This window comes from Oncorhynchus tshawytscha, linkage group LG33 (assembly GCF_018296145.1).
Source record: "Oncorhynchus tshawytscha isolate Ot180627B linkage group LG33, Otsh_v2.0, whole genome shotgun sequence".
Classification (NCBI taxonomy): domain Eukaryota; kingdom Metazoa; phylum Chordata; class Actinopteri; order Salmoniformes; family Salmonidae; genus Oncorhynchus; species Oncorhynchus tshawytscha.
In genome coordinates, this window is record NC_056461.1 from 35543130 (window position 1) to 35560029 (window position 16900).

Below are 16900 nucleotides of genomic sequence, written 5' to 3' on the forward strand. Positions count from 1 at the left end.
ATCTACTCTCTGTTCAGTGTCCTCTCTGCTTAGCAGCGGTGTCTCGACTCTCTGTTCAGTGTCCTCTCTGCTTAGCAGCGGTGTCTCTACTCTCTGTTCAGTGTCCTCTCTGCTTAGCAGCGGTGTCTCGACTCTCTGTTCAGTGTCCTCTCTGCTTAGCAGCGGTGTCTCTACTCTCTGTTCAGTGTCCTCTCTGCTTAGCAGCGGTGTATCTACTCTCTGTTCAGTGTCCTCTCTGCTTAGCAGCGGTGTCTCGACTCTCTGTTCAGTGTCCTCTCTGCTTAGCAGCGGTGTCTCTACTCTCTGTTCAGTGCGCTCTCTGCTTAGCAGCGGTGTCTCTACTCTCTGTTCAGTGCGCTCTCTGCTTAGCAGCGGTGTATCTACTCTCTGTTCAGTGTCCTCTCTGCTTAGCAGCGGTGTCTCGACTCTCTGTTCAGTGTCCTCTCTGCTTAGCAGCGGTGTCTCTACTCTCTGTTCAGTGTCCTCTCTGCTTAGCAGCGGTGTCTCTACTCTCTGTTCAGTGTCCTCTCTGCTTAGCAGCGGTGTCTCTACTCTCTGTTCAGTGTCCTCTCTGCTTAGCAGCGGTGTCTCTACTCTCTGTTCAGTGTCCTCTCTGCTTAGCAGCGGTGTCTCTACTCTCTGTTCAGTGTCCTCTCTGCTTAGCAGCGGTGTCTCTACTCTCTGTTCAGTGTCCTCTCTGCTTAGCAGCGGTGTCTCTACTCTCTGTTCAGTGTCCTCTCTGCTTAGCAGCGGTGTCTCTACTCTCTGTTCAGTGTCCTCTCTGCTTAGCAGAGGTGTCTCTACTCTCTGTTCAGTGTCCTCTCTGCTTAGCAGCGGTGTCTCTACTCTCTGTTCAGTGTCCTCTCTGCTTAGCAGCGGTGTCTCTACTCTCTGTTCAGTTTCCTCTCTGCTTAGCAGCGGTGTCTCTACTCTCTGTTCAGTGCGCTCTCTGCTTAGCAGCGGTGTATCTACTCTCTGTTCAGTGTCCTCTCTGCTTAGCAGCGGTGTCTCTACTCTCTGTTCAGTGTCCTCTCTGCTTAGCAGCGGTGTCTCTACTCTCTGTTCAGTGTCCTCTCTGCTTAGCAGCGGTGTCTCTACTCTCTGTTCAGTGTCCTCTCTGCTTAGCAGCGGTGTCTCGACTCTCTGTTCAGTGTCTCTCTGCTTAGCAGCGGTGTCTCTACTCTCTGTTCAGTGCGCTCTCTGCTTAGCAGCGGTGTCTCTACTCTCTGTTCAGTGCGCTCTCTGCTTAGCAGCGGTGTATCTACTCTCTGTTCAGTGTCCTCTCTGCTTAGCAGCGGTGTCTCTACTCTCTGTTCAGTGTCCTCTCTGCTTAGCAGCGGTGTCTCTACTCTCTGTTCAGTGTCCTCTCTGCTTAGCAGCGGTGTCTCTACTCTGTTCAGTGTCCTCTCTGCTTAGCAGCGGTGTCTCTACTCTCTGTTCAGTGTCCTCTCTGCTTAGCAGCGGTGTCTCTACTCTCTGTTCAGTGTCCTCTCTGCTTAGCAGCGGTGTCTCTACTCTCTGTTCAGTGTCCTCTCTGCTTAGCAGCGGTGTCTCTACTCTCTGTTCAGTGTCCTCTCTGCTTAGCAGCGGTGTCTCTACTCTCTGTTCAGTGTCCTCTCTGCTTAGCAGCGGTGTCTCTACTCTCTGTTCAGTGTCCTCTCTGCTTAGCAGAGGTGTCTCTACTCTCTGTTCAGTGTCCTCTCTGCTTAGCAGCGGTGTCTCTACTCTCTGTTCAGTGTCCTCTCTGCTTAGCAGCGGTGTCTCTACTCTCTGTTCAGTTTCCTCTCTGCTTAGCAGCGGTGTCTCTACTCTCTGTTCAGTGCGCTCTCTGCTTAGCAGCGGTGTATCTACTCTCTGTTCAGTGTCCTCTCTGCTTAGCAGCGGTGTCTCTACTCTCTGTTCAGTGTCCTCTCTGCTTAGCAGCGGTGTCTCTACTCTCTGTTCAGTGTCCTCTCTGCTTAGCAGCGGTGTCTCTACTCTCTGTTCAGTGTCCTCTCTGCTTAGCAGCGGTGTCTCTACTCTCTGTTCAGTGTCCTCTCTGCTTAGCAGCGGTGTCTCTACTCTCTGTTCAGTGTCCTCTCTGCTTAGCAGCGGTGTCTCTACTCTCTGTTCAGTGCGCTCTCTGCTTAGCAGCGGTGTCTCTACTCTCTGTTCAGTGTCCTCTCTGCTTAGCAGCGGTGTCTCTACTCTCTGTTCAGTGCGCTCTCTGCTTAGCAGCGGTGTCTCTACTCTCTGTTCAGTGCGCTCTCTGCTTAGCAGCGGTGTCTCTACTCTCTGTTCAGTGCGCTCTCTGCTTAGCAGCGGTGTCTCTACTCTCTGTTCAGTGCGCTCTCTGCTTAGCAGCGGTGTCTCTACTCTCTGTTCAGTGTCCTCTCTGCTTAGCAGCGGTGTCTCTACTCTCTGTTCAGTGTCCTCTCTGCTTAGCAGCGGTGTCTCTACTCTCTGTTCAGTGTCCTCTCTGCTTAGCAGCGGTGTCTCTACTCTCTGTTCAGTGTCCTCTCTGCTTAGCAGCGGTGTCTCTACTCTCTGTTCAGTGCGCTCTCTGCTTAGCAGCGGTGTCTCTACTCTCTGTTCAGTGCGCTCTCTGCTTAGCAGCGGTGTCTCTACTCTCTGTTCAGTGTCCTCTGCTTAGCAGCGGTGTCTCTACTCTCTGTTCAGTGTCCTCTCTGCTTAGCAGCGGTGTCTCTACTCTCTGTTCAGTGTCCTCTCTGCTTAGCAGCGGTGTCTCTACTCTCTGTTCAGTGCGCTCTCTGCTTAGCAGCGGTGTCTCTACTCTCTGTTCAGTGTCCTCTCTGCTTAGCAGCGGTGTATCTACTCTCTGTTCAGTGCGCTCTCTGCTTAGCAGCGGTGTATCTACTCTCTGTTCAGTGCGCTCTCTGCTTAGCAGCGGTGTCTCTACTCTCTGTTCAGTGTCCTCTCTGCTTAGCAGCGGTGTCTATTCTCTCTGTTCAGTGTGCTCTCTGATTAGCAGTTGTGTCTCTGTTGCTGTTAAAATACAAGCAATCATTTTCATTCTGAACTGGAATACACTGATAGATGCAAGATGCTTTTTGGGGCTGAGAAACTGACTGAGAAGCAGTAGATGTTCTGATCCAGTTTGGCACCCCATACCTGTGAGAGTCAGGGTTCTCAACTGTCAAAAACTGAGTCCAGAATAGACCTGCTTGTTGAAAACTTCAACCAGTCACACACCATTCATTAGGACTGTGTGTGTGTGTGTTTTATGGTCTACATCTGTGTGATGTGATCAATCAGTTTATTGCAGTGAAGTATTGTATTTTAACAGCAACAGGTCCAACCTAGACACATATGTAAGAGCTTTTTAATGGGGAAAAATAAACATGAATAGCTATTTTATATGGGTATTTCATTTAATTGTTCTTTGTCTATGTTGCATTTGTTAATGGTCATAAGGGCAATGAAAAGTATCGATATTTACGTAGTTACATGTTTTTGTAAGCTTGGGTCCCAGGAAAACACAGAATTTCTCATTTGGGTCCCAGGCTGAAAATGTTTAAGAACCCCTGCTCTGTTGTATCGTTTTTATTGCTATCTACCTGTACTATTAGTTTATGCATTTCCCTTGTTAGTCTTGTCTCTTTAGCCAGAAACTGGTTTTTCATTATTCATTATTGATGAATATTGAATTGAATGACCTCCGATGGTATATTTAAAGGTATCCCAAACAAATCCAAAGTGGATTTGCTGTTCCTATATTATGCTGGAAAAATTCTGTTATAAATGATTCTGTCTTAGTTAAAAATAAGTTGTCCTCCAGTAAACTTAAAATGTCCAATATCCCCGTACACATGTAAATTCTATAAGAGTTATGTGAAGGTCAATTAGATGATGATCCGATCGCATTCTGTCTCCTATTAAAGCTTTTTAACCTTTAATGCAAGAGACAACGAGACAAGAAAGTAGTCAAGACGACTAGCTTGATTAAGTCTCCTCCATGTATATCTCACTAGGTCAGGGTTTTTTAGTCTCCAAATATCCACTATTTCTAATGTGTCCATAATATTTGTGATTTCCTTAAGGGCACGGTGATGATAGTTTGTAGAGTGATTTCCTTTACGGTCCATTGAGGTACTTAACACTATGTTATAGTCTCCTACCATAATGAGAATAGTCTTATTTGTGGAGGGACTATCAAAAGGTGTCTTCCTGTGACAGTGTAGGCACAGAGTAGGTATTCTGCATATTGCAGAGGGTAGGGTATAAGGGGTACCTGGAACAGTCGATCAGTGCTTGGTGGGGTGCTGGCTGGAGAGTAGAGAGGATTCATGCCAGTGAACTCCTCAGCAAAGTTTCCTGTATCCAGCTCACTCCTGATCTCTGGTTTGAACGGGCTGACTACCTTCTTCTCAGCCAGGTCTGACCAACTGAGACCCTATGAATATAGAGCAATGGAAAGAGAATGGTGAGAGTGTGTGTGTGTGGCAGTTGGAAGATAAAGAGAGGGAGTGAGATGGGCCTAGAGACAGAGCAGGAGTGAAGACGAGCACCTTGAAGAAGGCATGAGTCTTGATGTCTTCGGCCCTTCGGGGCCCAGAGCCCAGTCTCTTGTGGGGGTCTTTGACCAACAGCTTCCTCAACAGGTCCTGAGCCACGGCACCGATCATAGAGGGGAACGGCGGCTCACAATGTAAGATGCGCCTGAGAGAAGGGCAGGAAGGGGGGAGGAACGAAAAAGAGAAAGAGGGAAGGACAATCACTGTATACACTGTGTAAACCCAGCCCTAATTATAAGCCAACCATTATGGCCATAAAGAACACGATTGCAAAGCAACACATTAACAGAATATCTAATTAAGCTGCAGGCTTTGTTACACAAAGGACGCAGCACAACTAATGTCTTTGTTATTGTATTCAGACAGTAAGCTAAAAGAGAGGGTGAAACGAGCCATCTTTACAATAGATGTCATTATTTTGATAAGTTGCCGAGGGCCATAGACAATGATGAAAGAGTGGGACGGAACCAGTGTTTGTGAGGAGGGGTGGATGACACACAGCACTCACTTGGACACCTCACTCTGGGAGTTCCTCTCCCCCTCCAAGGTGAATGGTGACGCCCCCGTCAGTAACTCAAACATCAGGATCCCCAGACTCCACCAATCTACCGACTGGAGAAAGGAAGGATGATAAAATAAACGAAAGATGACTCTGTGTTCTACAGTAATTGATTTGTAATAGAATGCTGTAGCTCACACCGCATGTCCAAAGTTCTCTCCCTGTGTGATGCGTTAACTCTTACCTTTCCATGACCAGACTTCCCCCTGATGATCTCTGGAGCCATGTACTCTATGGTGCCACAGAACGAATACGTCCTTTCCTTCTGTAGTGGGGAAAATAAACTCATGACTCAGTCTGTAGTAACCTAACGTAGCAGGTGTAAAAGAATGCAGTTTTCAGCGGAAAAGGAAGCTAGATTGAATTGGATGTATCCCTGAAAACCAGATAAGACTAGTATGTAGTGACAAAAATATATGCATGGATACATACATGCACAGATTGCGTCCACACAAATAGAAGCATCAATGAAAAGGGGTTTCTTTTTTTACATACCTCCTCCTCCAGGAACTCTTTGCTGAGCCCAAAATCTGTCAGCACTAAATGTCCCTCGCTGTCCAAGAGGATGTTCTCTAACTTGATGTCCCGGTACACGATGCCCAGCTGTGCGAATCATACCGAACAGGAAGTTACATACACAGGATAACATATGATTAACAGAGAGAGGATAGAATCTAGCCTTCACGTAATTATGTAAGATTAACATGTAGGAAGTAAATAGAATGGAATATCTGCCAAGTAATGTAAAGGACAGAAATGCTCGATAACATACCATGTGGAGGTGCTCCAGGGCCAGGATAATCTCCCCGATGTAAATCCGCACCTCTTCCTCAGAGAAGTGATCTCGCTGGTACAAGTGTGTGAACATCTCCCCTCCGCTCACATAGTCTACACACACATGCACAGATACATATAACACTTGAATAGACAAACACAAATCACACACATACACAGGCATATAGACAGAAACATACAGTATACACTAGAGGTCGGCCGATTAATTGGAATGGCCGATTAATTGGGGCCGATTTCAAGTCTTCATAACAATCGGAAATCGGTATTTTTAGGCGCCGATTTCCGATTATTAAAAAAATATATATATTAATGTATTTTTCTACCTTTTATTTAATAGGCAAGTCAGTTAAGAACACATTCTTATTTTCAATGACTGCCTAGGAACTGTGGGTTAACTGCCTTGTTCAGGGGCAGAAAGACAGATTTTCACCTTGTCAACTCAGGGGTTTCAATCTTGCAATCGCACAGTTAACTAGTCCAACACTCTAAACATTGCACTCCACGAGTATCCTGCCTGTTGCGCAAATGCAGTAGAAGCCAAGGTAAATTGCTAGCTAGCATTAAACTTATCTTATAAAAACAATCAATTATAATCACTAGTTATAACTACTAATCCAGTTTAGCAGGCAATATTAACCAGGTGAAATTGTGTCATTTCTCTTGCGTTCATTGCACGCAGAGTCAGGGTATATGCAACAGTTTGGGCTACCTGGCTCATTGTGAACTAATTTGCCAGAATTTTACAGAATTTTGCCAGCAGCTCTTCACAAGCACAGCGCTGTTTATGACTTCAAGCCTATCTGCTTAATGGCTGGTGTAACCAATGTGAAATGGCTAGCTAGTTAGCTGGGTGTGCGCTAATACTGTTTCAAACGTCACTCGCTCTGAGACTTGGAGTAGTTATTCCCCTTGCGCTGCAAGGGCCGTGGCTTTTGTGGAGCGATGGGTAACGATGCTTCGAGTGTGGCTGTTGTCGATGTGTTCCTGGTTCGAGCCCAGGTAGGGGCGAGGAGGGGGACGGAAGCTATACTGTTACACTGGCAATACTAAAGTATAGTCAAAGGTATATGAAATACAAATGGTATAGAGAAATAGTCCTATAAATACTATATTAACTACAACCTAAAACCTCTTACCTTGGAATATTGAAGTCTCATGTTAAAAGGAACCACCAACTTTCATATGTTCTCATGTTCTGAGCAAGGAACTTAAACGTCAGCCTTTTTTACATGGCACATATTTTACATGGTACACATTTTTACATGGCACATATTACTTTCTTCTCCAACACTTTGTTTTTGCATTATTTAAATCAAATTGAACATGTTTCATTATTTATTTGAGGCTAAATTGATTTTATTGATGTTTTATATTAAGTTAAAATAAGTGTTAATTCAGTATTGTTGTAAAAAAAAAATGTAACCTTTATTTAACCAGGTAGGCTAGTTGAGAACAAGTTCTCATTTGCAACTGCGACCTGGCCAAGATAAAGCATAGCAGTGTGAACAGACAACACAGAGTTACACATGGAGTAAACAATTAACAAGTCAATAACACAGTAGAAAAAAAAAGAGAGTCTATATACATTGTGTGCAAAAGGCATGAGGAGGTAGGTGAATAATTACAATTTTGCAGATTAACACTGGAGTGATAAATGATCAGATGGTCATGTACAGGTAGAGATATTGGTGTGCAAAAGAGCAGAAAAGTAAATAAATAAAAACAGTATGGGGATGAGGTAGGTAAAAATGGGTGGGCCATTTACCGATAGGTCTATGTACAGCGGCAGCGATCGGCTAGCTGCTCAGATAGCAGATGTCTGAAGTTGGTGAGGGAGATAAAAGTCTCCAACTCCAGCGATTTCTGCAATTCGTTCCAGTCACAGTCAGCAGAGAACTGGAACGAAAGGCGGCCAAATGAGGCGTTGGCTTTAGGGATGATCAGTGAGATACACCTGCTGGAGCGCGTGCTACGGGTGGGTGTTGCCATCGTGACCAGTGAACTGAGATAAGGCGGAGCTTTACCTAGCATGGACTTGTAGATGACCTGGAGCCAGTGGGTCTGGCGACGAATATGTAGCGAGGGCCAGCCGACTAGAGCATACAGGTCGCAGTGGTGGGTGGTATAAGGTGCTTTAGTGACAAAACGGATGGCACTGTGATAAACTGCATTCAGTTTGCTGAGTAGAGTGTTGGAAGCTATTTTGTAGATGACATCGCCGAAGTTGGGCTTCCCCAATTCAAGTCAATTGTCATTATTACAAATAAATAAATGGACCGATTAATCGGTATCGGCTTTTTTGGGTCCTCCAATAAATCGGTAACGGCGTTGAAAAATCATAATCGGTCGACCTCTAGTATACACATAGAAAGATACACTTTCAGCACTTCAAGATCATAGCCAGAGTGTTCCATGTATGGGTCTTTTTGACCCAGCGCTCACCCAAGATAAGATGGAGCTTAGTCTGGGTCTGGAAGGCGTAGTGCAGTGTGACCAGGAACGGGGACTGGCGGATGTGCTCCAGCACCTGTCTCTCTGTACGTGTGTGCTCTGCAGTCTTTGCCTTCTGAACGATGGCTGCTTTCTTCAACACCTGAGACATAATCATCAACAGTCAGTCAACCCGCCCATAAATTCTCCCTACATCAGACAATGTCAATGCTTGGGTTGTCTTTGGACCAATGTCACAGAGACTCACCTTCATGGCATACAGCTTCCCTTCATCATGACCACTGTTCTTTCTGACCAGAAACACTTTCCCATAGGCTAGACAGAGACACACAGCACAGAATGGAAAACTCTGCATCACATTTGATTGTAGCCACTACCACCCACCCAGGAGCCTGCACTACATTTAATATAGTTTATTCTAAATGTTCTACAAAAAATAGACAGTAAAATAAAGTTATCCAGGTCTCCAATAACATCATGACCCTATGCTATGAACCCCAGATCGGCACAGTGAGACTCACCTCCTGTGCCCAAGACTTTGAGAAGCTCAAAGTTCTCCATGCCCACTCTCTCAGTATGGCCCGTGAGGTTCGCTGGCATGGGGGAAAGAGTACAGTATCAGTGCTTACACACAACACACGCTCGTGCACACACACACTGAGGAAACACAGCTGAGCACAGTAAACTGTAAATATTTTGTGACACCACAACAAACATTGATGGTCTGCTTGCATTCATCCATTGCTGTGATCCCAGGTGTCGGGTCATAGAACTAGGAACCTTGGAACCTCTAACCGCGGCAATTTGACTGTTAAACTCATGGGTACACTCACAAAGGCTGCCTGGTATTATGATGCAATAATTTCCATGGTAATGCATAATGTTCATTCAAATGATGTTAACAGATGTGGCTCATGCAATGGAATGTATTTTTTGTAACGTCAGTAGAATTAATCAACAAAGCAAAGCACATATACACTTCCTGCTTTTACTTCCTGCTTTACTCCAATGGGTACACCTGCAATGTCCGCCAGTCCACCATCGACTTGAATTGGGGAAGCCTGTTCTATTCATTCACTGACATACTGATGGGCAACATTTACCCAAAGTGTATAGCATATTCAAATCCTTTGACAGGTTCAAATAATACATTATGAAACAGTAGTTTACTTTGATGGTTACTTACCATTGGTGATCTCATGTTTGACAGTGCAGGCTTTCCTCCGGATCCCAGTATCGGAGTCCTCGCTACTACTACTATCCGAGCCGTCTCCAGACATTTCAAAAGTTTATGTGGCTACTCTTCAAAATAAATAAACCGATTTAGCTGAAATGTTTTGTATAATAACCTCAGACGCATCAGATTTTATGTAGTCAAAGAAAATAACAAATGTAGCCTTATGTACGAATTAATTTGGGAGCCGTTGCATGCATTATAAACATAGTTTTGTTGTTTTATTTTCTAAACAATATCATTGCTAGACTTAATCCCCTAGACATCCCGCTGTTCTGCCTAATCTACTACTAAAACGAAAATACTAGCTAACACTGTACTAATAATAAACCAGAATCGTACGTCTGTAGCTAGCTAGATAACGGTGTCCACTAGGATGTTATTGCCTACTACAACAGACTAACGTTAACTGCTGCTGATCTCTCTAGCACTGGTTTGATTACAATATAGCGCCGAACTGACCAGACAGCATTAAACTGGCTACATAGTAGCGAGTGGCCTATCTCTTGCTAGCTAGCTTCCTTTTGCAACAATATTTTTGCCAAACTGAAATGAGCAACTAGCTAGCTACTCATTTGTAGCTACGCTAACCGGTTATAGACAATTACAGCTAGTTAACTAACCTTCAGTAATACGTCAAAACTATGTAAAACCTCGGCAACTTCACAACCAAACTGTTAACGTCATTAGCTAACTAGAAAGCTAGCTGTCCTGTCAGAGCTAGCTAACGTTAGCTAGCTTGCTGACTGTCGGTTAATTTTAATTTCATAGCAAGCGTACTGTTTATAGCTAGCATGTTGCGAATACCTATTTTATGCTATTTCGTCCGGATAGGATGTGACACACGCTGAAGATATACCACTTTTGAAGTAATTTGACAACAATGATTTGTAAAAGTAGGTTTAGGTAGCTAGTTGATGTTGTGGCTGGAGTAGTCCATAGTACGGAAGCCGCAATGTCACAGTTTTAGGAACTTTTTTGGGAGACCTGTTGGTTAGACTGCTTAGAAGTGGGCTGCTACAGCCTACAGGTAATACTTTTGTCTACTAACTACCCGAAATTGTGCTGATAATAGCTAGCTAAGTTATTTGACTGTGGGGATGACAGTAATGGGGATGATGACGATGCTGATGATTATTGTTATGATATTGATTAATTATCAGCTATCATAATCATTCAGTAATATTATATAGTAGGCTGACACATTATTATTCCCAAATGTTTAATCTTATTCCATATAATGCTCCTTGTATTTCTGGCGTACTTAATAAACCACCAGTTGTTTAATCTTATTCCTTATAATGCTCCTTGTATTTCTGGTTTGCATAATAAACCACCAGTTGTTTAATATTATTCCATATAATGTTCCTTGGTTTGAATGCTGTTTTGCATAATTAACCACCTATGTATGTATGTATGTATCTCCTCTCTGCTACATGGCCTGCTGGGGCAGCAGTTGGAGTATTATCCCAGGGATTAGCAGAGTTGTGAAAGGTGTCAGGACAGAGGTCACAGACATAGCCCTACTCACAGCTTTCATTGCATTAATGACATCAATCATCATCTTCATAATTCTCTTCCTCCCACTGACTGACACTTACGGAGCACAGAATAACTGATGAATTTACGAACGCACCCTTACAGATAGGGTTACAGGTTGAAAGAGAATATGAGAAAAATAAAATGTGGGAGCAAAGTGTGGGCGGGGGTCAAAAGGTGGAAATGGTAGGGAAAGGAAAGCTGGTCAAAACAAAAACACAGACAAAATGACAGAACTCCACAAATCAATTAAAAACTTGAACCTTTAATAATTCTCTGTCATAATAGCTCTGTAATAAAGTGCTGTGTTTGTCATATTGCTGAGGGTTAAATAGCAGAGCATTGAATCTTTCTACAGTCAGCTTTACATTGCTGTTAGTCTTTTACGCAAAATGTAACATGTGCTTTTTAAAATATTCCCCAAAATGTAAAATGTTCATATAATTCTATACCTTAGTAATTGGAGATATCTTTGCATTGTTAAGTGTCAACCATAATATTGTTGTGGTATAAACTGAGAGAACACTGCATTGGTGAGGTGGAAATAACCATGCATAGCAACCCCGAGTTATAAAATACAAAATTACAATAATGTGTTTTTTATTTCTCCTTTGGGGAGTATATGTAATTGATTAAACATCAAAACCCCTATTTAATCATGGAGAATTGTGGAGGGCTTGGGTTTGGGGTGAGGTTAATGTGATTAATGTGTGCCTCTATTTTGTGTGTGTGTGTGTTAGTGCAGCCATGGATACCTAAGACTGGGGTGCATTGTCCCCGGACAACTGATACAAAAATATATTAGCCCTCAGGTGACTGAAATAGATTACAACATTCATGTCACTCGTTTAGGCAGAATTTCTCAAACTCTTTGCCCTAGCACTCCACAGCTAATTCAAATAATCAAAGCTTGATAATGAGTTCATTATTTGAATCAGCTGTGTAGTGCTATGGCAAAAATCAAAACGTGCACCCCTTGGGGTCCCCAGGACCGAGTTTGGGAAACACTGCATTTAGGGGTAAAACATTAAACACATAAATATATCAGCATTAAAATGGATTGTGATGTCAAAGAAATACCAGATTAATTGATCAGTGTCTAGTTAGATTATTTATCACCCAATAAAATGCCACATTTGTCCCCTACACCACCCTGTCTGAAACATTTTGATTTCTCCACTTTATCTGGCGGGGGTCGCCTAAGCTTCAGTGTCTTCACTGCCCACCTCGTTCAGCTGAAGGAAAACCAGCACAGGAGTCACATACTCCATGATCGTCTCCTTCACCCCTTTCTCCAGCAGGTAGCCCTCAGTCTCAATCTCAGTGTTCTCCTGCCCTGCCAACGCTTCCATGGTTGTCTGCAGGTACCGCAGACTTATCAGCACAGATGACTGGAGGGGAAGGATAGGAGAGGGAAGAGAAGGGAGAAAGGTTATACTGGAGGATGTTGGATATACTGTATTACTACTCAACAGCGAGCTACAAGTATAATTGTGGCCACTCACAGGAGTCCGGGTGCCTTCTGATTGTCACACAGGACATTAGCTCACTTTTAGGTGTATAGGTTGATATGTACTGTATATCTGCACAGTACCTGCAGCAGGAAGACAGACAGGACCCCAGCACCAATAGTATTCATCAGGCCCATGTAGTAGTTGACTAGAGCTTCCCTGCAGCCGCGGATGTAGATGTTGAGCTCCTCGGTCTGGTGCTCATAGCTGTAGTGGGCTGAGTTGTTGGTGAGGCGGTCCTGGATGCAGGGTCTTGGGGAACTGGGGTTGCAGCAGCTGAAAGGGACCCCATCAAACAGGTAACGCCCATCCACATTGCTCTTAACACGGCTAAAGAAGAAGAGAGGAAGGAAGGGAAGTAAATAGAGAATAAACGGTCTACATCATGCCTTTGTATTACCTCAACCATCTCATTTCCTATAACCTTAATGATTTATTTAAATTATAATCTGACATGGGATTCTTCCTTTACCAAAGACTGTCAGACTGCTCCCAGTCCTCTAATACTCACTCCTTCACTTCCTTAGAGCTAAAGTCTAGGTAGCGGTTGCTGATCCACTGGACCTCGAACCAGTCCTTGAAGTCGGTGTTTCCGCAGCAACGGAACTCCATCTGCAGGCGGTCAATGGTCTGCTTCTGGAAGCAGCGGCCGGGGGTATCTGTGTCCTTGTAGAAGCGGATGCCGTTCTTCAGGCCAATCTTCAGGGAGGACTCCAGGTTCCCCTTCATGGCATAGCTCATGATCACAGCCATCAACATGAGCAGGGTGAAGAGGAGGGAAACACCCCAGTAGGGTTGCATGAAGGTTTTCCAGCGGGGAAAGCGTCCGGCGTCCAGCGCATCCTGGCACATACGGCCTGCGAAGTAGTTGATACCCAGAGAGGCCAGACCCACTATCATCAGGGTGTTGGGCACAGCATGGATCTCTGTGTTGTCCATTACCTGTAGGCAGAAGAACCTCATGCATCAGCGATGCAGCAAACTATACAGTATAAACTGATATGTTAGGCTGTCAACCCATTGATCCCATGTTTAAGGAAAAGTGAACATGTAGAGGTCAGTGAATAATCTCATGGTTTACAGTAGGGAACATAACTAAAGGCTATATTGTACACTGCTCAAAAAAATAAAGGGAACACTTAAACAACACAATGTAACTCCAAGTCAATCACACTTCTGTGAAATCAAACTGTCCACTTAGGAAGCAACACTGATTGACAATAAATTTCACATGCTGTTGTGCAAATGGAATAGACAACAGGTGGAAATTATAGGCAATTAGCAAGACACCCCCAATAAAGGAGTGGTTCTGCAGGTGGTGACCACAGACCACTTCTCAGTTCTTATGCTTCCTGGCTGATGTTTTGGTCACTTTTGAATGCTGGCGGTGCTTTCACTCTAGTGGTAGCATAAGACGGAGTCTACAACCCACACAAGTGGCTCAGATAGTGCAGCTCATCCAGGATGGAACATCAATGCGAGCTGTGGCAAGAAGGTTTGCTGTGTCTGTCAGCGTAGTGTCCAGAGCATGGAGGCGCTACCAGGAGACAGGCCAGTACATCAGGAGACGTGGAGGAGGCCGTAGGAAGGCAACAACCCAGCAGCAGGACCGCTACCTCCGCCTTTGTGCAAGGAGGAGCAGGAGGAGCACTGCCAGAGCCCTGCAAAATGACCTCCAGCAGGCCACAAATGTGCATGTGTCTGCTCAAATGGTCAGAAACAGACTCCATGAGGGTGGTATGAGGGCCCGACGTCCACAGGTGGGGGTTGTGCTTACAGCCCAACACCGTGCAGGACGTTTGGCATTTGCCCGAGAACACCAAGATTGGCAAATTCGCCACTGGCGCCGTGTGCTCTTCACAGATGAAAGCAGGTTCACACTGAGCACATGTGACAGAGTCTGGAGACGCCATGGAGAATGTTCTGCTGCCTGCAACATCCTCCAGCATGACCGGTTTGGTGGATGGCCAGTCATGTTGTGAGGGGGGCATTTCTTTGGGGGGCCGCACAGCCCTCCATGTGCTCGCCAGAGGTAGCCTGACTGCCATTCGGTACCGAGATGAGATCCTCAGACCCCTTGTGAGAGCATATGCTGGTGCGGTTGGCCCTGGGTTCCTCCTAATGCAAGACAATGCTAGACCTCATGTGGCTGGAGTGTGTCAGCAGTTCCTGCAAGAGGAAGGCATTGATGCTATGGACTGGCCCGCCCGTTCCCCAGACCTGAATCCAATTGAGCACATCTGGGACATCATGTCTCGCTCCATCCACCAACGCCACGTTGCACCACAGACTGTCCAGGAGTTGGCGGATGCTTTAGTCCAGGTCTGGGAGGAGATCCCTCAGGAGACCATCTGCCACCTCATCAGGAGCATGCCCAGGCGTTGTAGGGAGGTCATACAGACACGTGGAGGCTACACACACTACTGAGCCTCATTTGGACTTGTTTTAAGGACATTACATCAAAGTTGGATCAGCCTGTAGTGTGGTTTTCCATTTTAATTTTGAGTGTGACTCCAAATCCAGACCTCCATGGGTTGATAAATTTGATTTCCATTGATCATTTGTGTGATTTTGTTGTCAGCACATTCAACTATGTAAAGAAAAAAGTATTTAATAAGAATATTTAATTCATTCAGATCTAGGATGTGTTATTTTAGTGTTCCCTTTATTTTTTTGAAATCAATTAGGTTGTTTTTATTTTTACTGAAATTGAACATAAATATTTGCTGCAAAAAGGCTGCATTGAGAGGAATTTTGTTTCTGTTGATGTACTCAACAAGTGCAATAATTGACAGTACATTATTCCAAATACCGTAATCTCAAGAGATAGATGATGAATAGGATCATAATAAAACTGTCAATCACTCAGTCACTCCACATTCTGTTGGTCAGCTCATCTTATCCCTATTATGAGCTTATCACCGGTATGTTCAGACCAGAGACAGTTTCCCCTTGTTCATAACGTTCACATCTAACCACCTATCCAACAGATCTATAGATATCTCATCCCAATCACACTCACGAGAGCATTATCAAAGGCTCCTGAATTCTACATGAGATGTTATCTTCAACACTCCAATGCATTTCATTGTCATCTAGAAACACTCAAAAAATGTACTCTTAATTTAAGCTACAATGCACTAAAATAAGGTGTAATGAATTACCCTATTCACCCTCATGCTTTTCGTGCAGTTTATGACCAGAAGTTTACAAGTATCACTCTTTAATTCAGGCATACTGTAGAACTTCACTGAATACACCCTGAGAAAGTTAAGCTTCTGGATAAGTCATATGCATTGTATTGGAAGAACCCTAGTGGCGTTGTACGCGCTTAGAAAAAAGGGTTCCAAAAGGGTTATTTGACTGTCCCCATAGGAAAACCCTTTTTGGTTCCAGGTAGAATTATTTTGGGTTTCATGTGGAACCCTCTGGGGAAAGGCTTCTACATCAAACCCAATAGGCTTCTACCTGGAACCAAAAATGGTTTTCAAAGGGGTTTCTATGGGGACAACCGAATAACCCTTTTAGTTTCTAGATAGCGAAACATTTTCTAAGAGCGTACAGTGTAAAGCTGTAGAGCATTGCAGTAGCCTACCTCTGCCCTCCTGCGGAGTTCGGTCTTGAGGAAGCAGCCCAGGGTGAAGGTGAACGCTCCGGCCAGTGTGGCCATCCAGGAGAGCAGCCACAGCCCCTGGGCCAGCTTCACCCTCTTCTCAAAAGGGAACTTCATCTTCATCAGCACCATGGTGGTGGGAGCCCACAGAGGCTCCGAGGGTTACTGGGAGAAATAAATTAGGAATGTGGTGATGAAGGGATGATGAGTGGGATCTGTGGGGAAGGAGGAGAGTGCAGCGACTGACTACTGGAATGATCTGAGAGGCGACCTGGAAAGGGTGGGTAAGGTCAAAGGTGAAGAAGAGTAAGTCTGGAAAAACTTGAAGTGCAACAGGTAGAATTCAGTTTTAAATGAAGTTGACTGATTCGATGATTGTTTTTCAAAGGAGAGATGGTTAGAGGATTCTTGTAGGAGAAAGATGGGTTTGTAATCCAAAAGCCAATAAGGAATAATCAGACCAAAATGGTTTAGTGAACAAAATCTGTGGGGAGAAATAAAAGCCACAAAATACTGAACGTTGTATCTTAATTAGTATCTCCTGGATTTGTTAGTGGTGGTGTGTCAAAGTTCACCTGCTTGATCCCCCCAAAAAGTTAACGAAAGTCCAGGTGACCCTTCAGTCCTGTTCTAGCACCTGTGTGCCCATGCTTAGGTAGGTGAGACACAATGGATTTGGACAAT

General features: G+C 44.4%; 2 protein-coding genes across 2 annotated transcripts in view; both read right to left on the bottom strand.

Moving 5' to 3' along the window:
* The window catches only part of LOC112231305 (ribosomal protein S6 kinase alpha-4), a 31076-nt gene extending 20559 nt beyond the window's left edge, over nucleotides 1-10517 (bottom strand). Inside the window, exons 1-11 of the mRNA XM_024397991.2 lie at nucleotides 10361-10517; nucleotides 9506-9621; nucleotides 8841-8912; nucleotides 8567-8634; nucleotides 8311-8461; nucleotides 5846-5961; nucleotides 5569-5676; nucleotides 5258-5338; nucleotides 5023-5126; nucleotides 4509-4659; nucleotides 4232-4393 (exon numbers count right to left, since the gene is read on the bottom strand). Coding sequence (XP_024253759.1) covers nucleotides 4232-4393; nucleotides 4509-4659; nucleotides 5023-5126; nucleotides 5258-5338; nucleotides 5569-5676; nucleotides 5846-5961; nucleotides 8311-8461; nucleotides 8567-8634; nucleotides 8841-8912; nucleotides 9506-9599 — 1107 coding nt within the window. The 5' untranslated portion in view covers nucleotides 9600-9621; nucleotides 10361-10517. The remainder of the gene's footprint in view (nucleotides 1-4231; nucleotides 4394-4508; nucleotides 4660-5022; nucleotides 5127-5257; nucleotides 5339-5568; nucleotides 5677-5845; nucleotides 5962-8310; nucleotides 8462-8566; nucleotides 8635-8840; nucleotides 8913-9505; nucleotides 9622-10360) is intronic.
* Nucleotides 10518-11337: 820 nt separating this feature from the next.
* Nucleotides 11338-16900, bottom strand: LOC112231306 (RDS/peripherin-like protein xRDS35). Its single transcript, XM_024397992.2, has 4 exons — nucleotides 16199-16900; nucleotides 13115-13545; nucleotides 12687-12933; nucleotides 11338-12483 (listed from the first exon to the last, which is right to left on the bottom strand). Exons 1-4 carry the CDS (start codon nucleotides 16346-16348, stop codon nucleotides 12292-12294), a joined length of 1020 nt encoding a protein of 339 aa, XP_024253760.1. The 5' UTR covers nucleotides 16349-16900; the 3' UTR covers nucleotides 11338-12291.

Coding starts and splice junctions, on each gene's coding strand:
- LOC112231306 (XM_024397992.2), bottom strand. CDS start 16,348: ATGGTGCTGATGAAGATGAAGTTCCCTTTTGAGAAGAGGGTGAAGCTG. Junction 13,546..16,198: donor AACTCCGCAGGAGGGCAGAG/GTAGGCTACTGC, acceptor TTCTGCCTACAG/GTAATGGACAACACAGAGAT. Junction 12,484..12,686: donor TGTCTGTCTTCCTGCTGCAG/GTACTGTGCAGA, acceptor CTTCCCCTCCAG/TCATCTGTGCTGATAAGTCT.